Source organism: Cryptomeria japonica, chromosome 2 (assembly GCF_030272615.1).
Source record: "Cryptomeria japonica chromosome 2, Sugi_1.0, whole genome shotgun sequence".
Lineage (NCBI taxonomy): Eukaryota > Viridiplantae > Streptophyta > Pinopsida > Cupressales > Cupressaceae > Cryptomeria > Cryptomeria japonica.
The window spans coordinates 240,452,175-240,458,201 of NC_081406.1; the positions used below are offsets into that span (position 1 = coordinate 240,452,175).

At 30.4% G+C, this 6,027-nt stretch overlaps 1 protein-coding gene across 1 annotated transcript; it reads left to right on the plus strand.

Moving 5' to 3' along the window:
* The first annotated feature begins 468 nt into the window (after positions 1-468).
* LOC131063283 (patatin-like protein 2) lies at positions 469-4,683 on the plus strand. The gene is made up of 9 exons (XM_057997067.2): positions 469-683; positions 918-1,099; positions 1,187-1,370; positions 1,659-1,823; positions 2,599-2,673; positions 2,774-3,004; positions 3,591-3,766; positions 3,882-3,956; positions 4,243-4,683. Exons 1-8 carry the CDS (start codon positions 576-578, stop codon positions 3,928-3,930), a joined length of 1,170 nt encoding a protein of 389 aa, XP_057853050.2. The 5' UTR covers positions 469-575; the 3' UTR covers positions 3,931-3,956; positions 4,243-4,683.
* The last annotated feature ends 1,344 nt before the right edge of the window (positions 4,684-6,027 follow it).

The window sequence follows — 6,027 nt, forward strand, 5'->3', positions numbered from 1 at the left end:
GGGATAAAGTCAAATGTATTTTAGAACAAAATTTATTGAAAGCAAAAGAAATCCTAACTCTTAAAAAATTCAAAACAAACTATAATACTGCATTGAGAATTTTTTTTTTAATAAATACATAATAGAAAACATGAAAAACAATTTTAAATAATAATAGAATAATATAGAAAGTACCTAAACTTCAAAAATCTTAATAGATAAAACATAACACAATAAAAAAAGTCCTGGTCACCACCAATGAACCCGCATCCAACGAATTGGAACCTCTAAACGCTAATTAGCTTTAACTCTTACCGAAGACGGAGCCCTAATGGCTTTCCTTATTTTCGGTCAAGATTCTTCTTCATATATCACATGAACAATGCTTGGGGTCCTGCAGAAAAGTAATATAGGTGGTACAAATCTCCACTGAACCACATTATGGAAGCTACTTTCATAAATATATAAGCCAGAAAGAATCTTCTTGCACATCCATAAATTTTTGGAAATTAAAGTGTGAACTCAGTAGTTCACGGAAAACATACATTTTTCTACAATATATTCCATCATTTCTTAGCAGTCAGGTTATACAAGCAATGGCTAAAGCACAAGAAAAGATGTCAACAATCTTGAGTATTGATGGAGGAGGAGTTAGGGGACTTATTCCTGCCCAAGCTCTTGGATTTTTAGAGGCCAAACTTCAGGTAATCAACAACAAATGTCCAAATTTGTATCAAGAACAGTATATTGCATAGAAATTGAGAAGTTAAACTACTATCTTTTTCTAGTTCTATTAATCACAATCAGCTAACATAGAATCCGTCATGAAGATATGGGTCAAAGCTAATTCAGTATTCATTTTCTTCTGTTATCAATAGTACTGTTTTTTCACAGGTTTGGATGGTCCATTTAACTTCCATTGCATTTTTGTTTTCTAGGAATTAGATGGTGCAGAAGCCAGATTAGCAGATTATTTTGATCTTATAGCAGGTACTAGTACTGGAGGACTGATGACTGCTATGATAACATCTCCAAAAGTTAACAAACGTCCCCTCTTTTCTGCCAAAGAAGTAACTGATTTCTACTTAAGGAGACTTCCAAAAATTTTCCCCCAACCCTGGCGAGTATATAATCTGTAGCTGGTATTCTTGTATCGATCTTGTAATATTTTTACTGTATAAATCTGATGCAAATTGAATTCTTGTAGCCGTTGGAATAGGTTTGGACCAGTCATAAGTCTATTCCATGGGTGCAAATACTCAGGGCAGTGCCTCAGGCAGATCTTCAATGAGATAATTCCTAATCTACGTCTAAACGAGACAATCACCAATGTGTTATTACCCGCTTTTGATATAAAGCTGCAGCAGCCAGTCATTTTTTCTACTTTTGAGGTTAATTCTCTTACTGCATTTTTTACTACTTTTTTAGATGTCACTAAAATCTTTTAACTTATTTTCCATTTAACAACACTGAGGTTCAAGCATATTGAATCAGTGGAAGTATAAGTCTATGGTTACAATGGTCCAACAATGATTTGAACTTTGATAGTCACAAATCCAAATATTTTACTACAACCACAATTTTAATAATATATTTTAATTTAGCTGTAGTCTTTTACGTTGGTGCAATTCAGTTTATAGGTTTGGATCTGATTGAATACTTTTACATTGTATTTGCAGGCAAAGGAAAATGCTCTCAAGAATCCATTTTTAAAAGATGTATGCATTGGTACATCTGCAGCTCCTACTTTCCTCCCACCTCACTACTTTACAATACATGATCAATCCTCTAGAAGTGGTAAAAGTTTTCACTTGATAGATGGAGGAATTGCTGCTAACAATCCTGTAAGTAAACGTGAAATCCAATGAAACTTTACTATGATAGGAGACCTTAAAAAACCCCTTTGAGAAAAGTACATGTCATTTGAGTCATAATGTTGCAGAGCTTAAAAGAAAAAAAAAATCAGTTATTTTGGAGAATCAGAAAACTTTAGGGGACAGCTTAAATGGTCAGTCATGTTTATTTTCATTTATGAATTTTGATCTTGTTTGACTAGAAAATTATACAGTTGAATTCTGATAGTAATATCATGATTTCAATCTTGTTTCTTACTATTTTTTGCTTTGACTGTATTGAAATTTTGCATCAACATTTCAAATTGTACTCTATCATCCATCATCAGGATAATAGAAATGGTTAATTGCAGGTCAAGATAAGTTTTTTCTCTTTCTATTTATATAATAATTGATTATAAAATACCATATGAAACATTGATACAAAAATTCCAACACGATCCAATTAAAAAATACTAATAAACAATGCTATGAATCATGAAAACTTGATATTATTATTTCAATTTTACTCTTTACTGATCCTCACCTTCTCTAATTACAGGTTACTTAGTTAATAAGAAGCTAGAAGTATCAAATCAACGAAAATAAATAACAATTCAGATATTTCCTTTTCCTCTTATTTTCCTTACATGGCTCTTTACTTTTATTCAAATCAGAATCTCTTTTATTTATAATTTCACTTTTACTGATGTGGGCTCTATGATGATGACACAGTGCTTAATATCATCATTCATTAGAATTTTTTTTATTAAAATGATCAATGCAGACTTTGTTAGCGATAAATCAAATTACAAAAATGCGTCTGAAGGAGAATCCGGGATTCACATATACTAGACCTCAGGTAAATACTGATTATTAGATCAGATCATATTTTGATGCTTGCATAATTTTATGTGTTTGAGCAAAAAAGATAAAGAGCAAAGATTTTTTTGTTGGGTTAGGATCATGGAGACATATTGGTGCTTTCACTTGGAACTGGCCAAGAAGATTCACAAAAAATAAACTATGATGCCAAAGAGGCTGCTCAATGGGGTGGTTTGGGATGGATTCAGAATAAGGGTAGAGCCCCAATCATAGATGTCTTCATGAATGCCAGTGCAGATATGGTGGACATATACATGGCTGATATGTTCCAGTCTGGTTTTCACAAAGTTTTCTATCTCAGAATTCAGGTATTCTCTAAGACCTCTAAGACCTCAAAATTTTTACGTAGATCATGCAATTAGAATTAAAATTACATCTTAAAATTGTTTTAGCAAAATAAATCTTAATGTTGTTCTTCCTGAATTAGATTGTGAGAGCATAGAATGTAATTTGAAACGTTGATACAAAAAATTTAATCTAATCCAAAAAAAATAGTATTAACAGTGAAACTATAGATTGTAGAAATCTGATATCATTAAAAAAAACTTCTTCGTTTCAAACAACCTATATACATTCAACTTATTCATTTACAAAAACCTCATGCCTCATTCAACTCACTCATTTAACTTACTCATTTACAAAAACCTCATGCCTCATTCAAATTCACTCATTTAACTCACTCATTCAAAATATGTTAGTTGCTGAGCAATTTAATACTAAATTACTTCATTTGTGAGAACAACTATCTATTCATGAATCCTCTTTGAAAAACTTTTCTTTCATCAGTTACAGGATTATTTACTATTAAGTGTTTCTCTTTTTAATAGATGCTATATAAAGTTTATTTAAATTAGTTTTAATGTTGATTCTTTCTAATCATTTAGTTTTAATTAGGAAGTAAACTTAAGTGGAGATGGAGTGAGTATAGATTGTTCACGCAAAGAAAACCTTGAGAATCTTGTAAATATTGGGAAGAAGTTATTGGATAAGCCTGTGAGCAAAGTGAATTTAGAAACTGGCAAGTTTGAAGAAGTTCAAGATAAGTTTACCAACAAGGATGCGTTGATCAGGTTTCATCTATAATTACCATTTATATCTATTATTTAGTTGTAGTTTTCTTAATCAAAACTTAAAGTTTTGAGAACTAAACGTTATTCATGTTGTAATGCTCATTGTAATTAACAGATTTGCCAAAATGTTATCGGGAGAGAGGAGAAAAAGATCATCCATATAATCATATAAGAATAGTAGATTTCTAAGGTACGACTACATTATATTTTATAATCATTAGTCTACATAGTTTTACAGAGACATCAAATTTCGTAAATTTTCATGTTAGAATTATTTTTCTACATAAATAGATGAATGATATTTTTGATATTTTATACATAGGAATGATATTTTTGATATTTTATACATAGGAATGATATTTATTTCTAAGCTTACAAAAATCATTGAGGATTTACTTTTCTTTATAATTGTCAATATTCATCTGCCATTTGACGAGAAATCTATTTGTGTTGTTATTGGTGATGATATTATTAAGGATTACCAGCGCTTCTTCTTGCCTCTGGATATGGGCTGGGGATTCCTTTCAAATGCCATGGATATATTAGTGTGTTACCTTATTCTTCAAGTTCTATGCTGGAAATATATTCATGAAGATCTTATCAGTGATGCTCTCCTTCAGAGTACTCTCAGATTATGCTTTTGCAAGATGGCCGATTTCCCATGGGAAGATTTTGGTTCTTCCTTCCCTAGGATGAAGATTCAAGTACCAAAACTCACCACCACACAATATGCAGTAGTATGTCCTTTTTCTTGGTTGCAGATCTTTTCGACTTATCAATACATGTGTTCTCTATATTTTGATAATTTTGGTTGTATGATCGTATGTGTTGTATTTCTTTTGGGTTTACAGTCTTTGGACCTGGTCATTATTAGACTTAAGTAAATCTTATTTATGCAAGCGATACATTTACATGGTTCAATCCTTTTTTTTTTGTGTGTGCGTGTAATAGTAAACTTAGTAGAATGTAATTTATAGTATGAAAAGGGTTCAATTCTTTTTATTGATCGTGCGTGTAATGGTAAAATTAGAAGAATGTAATTTATCCTTCTTTGTGTGTTTGCATGTAACTGTAGTCACATAAATTTGTTTAGTTTAATTAAATGAATATTTGTTATTTATTTGATTAAAATCCCACTAGCCATCAGTTAATTAAATTAATATTTAATTAATTTATCTTCAAACATTCTTCTATTAATTAAATAAATTATTTAATTTATTTTAATTAATTCATTATACCAAATTCATAAATCAATTAAATGAATAAATCTTATTTATTCAATTTAATCTTCTTTTCTGTTTTAAATAAATTAAATAAAACATTTATTAAAATCATTTATTCCCCCCCACTTGCATTTTCTTACAAATGCAAGTTGCAACCACAAGTTGAAATAAATTAAATTTATTTTAATTAAAATCTTATTTTCTTTCACCCACCAAATCCACTTGTACTCCTAAACTCCCTTCTAGATTTTTTTAACCCCTTCTTAATTAACCTAATCCATCTCCTAATTATTGTCACATTTCTAAGCAACTTGGAGTCATTTTTCAAAGACTTCAAAGTCTTTGAAAAAAATTTAATGCTTTGTGTGTTCAACAATTTAACTTCTAAAGTCTTCCAAACCACTTATGACTTTTACATAACTATTTATGATTAATTCAACTCGCACCCATGTGTCTCCTCAAGCATTTATTATTTTGACTATGGTTATTTTTTTTGCCTTTGCACAAGAGTCTATCCATTGGATAAAATCTTTATTCTTTGAATAAAGAATTTATTCACTCAACTCAACTTTGACCTTAACTTCCAAGTTAACTCTTAGGTCATGTCAAGCATTTAATGCTTATTACCTTTCCTCTCAACCTATCTCATATGGACACTTGTCATCCTGGGATTAGGTTGAAAGCTATTACATGGATTGAATATCATTCAATTCTGACCCTTGTTGAAATTACTCAATCTCAACCATCTATTGCTCCATCTTTCATATAAATAGAGGCCATTTCTTCATAATCCAGATCCTGAAACTTGCATGCATCTAAGTTATAGTGAATTCTAGAGAGCATTTAGCATAAATTATTAATATATTATTATTTTGGCCTGGAATAAATCATTTTAGCATCATAGCATCTAATATTAGCTTTTGTTCACATTTGCATAGTATTTTAGAGTAAACATTTCAATCTTGAACCTCCATAAGCATCCATAGTGCAAAAAGCTGCTGAGAGTTACACTAATTTGGAACTTGGAGAGAAGAGAAA

What these genes read in the sequence shown, in the direction of transcription:
- LOC131063283 (XM_057997067.2), top strand. Translation starts at nt 576, where the DNA reads ATGGCTAAAGCACAAGAAAAGATGTCAACAATCTTGAGTATTGATGGA. An exon ending in TCATTTTTTCTACTTTTGAG is followed by an intron (nt 1,371 to 1,658) that starts GTTAATTCTCTT and finishes TTGTATTTGCAG; the next exon opens with GCAAAGGAAAATGCTCTCAA. An exon ending in AACAAGGATGCGTTGATCAG is followed by an intron (nt 3,767 to 3,881) that starts GTTTCATCTATA and finishes TGTAATTAACAG; the next exon opens with ATTTGCCAAAATGTTATCGG.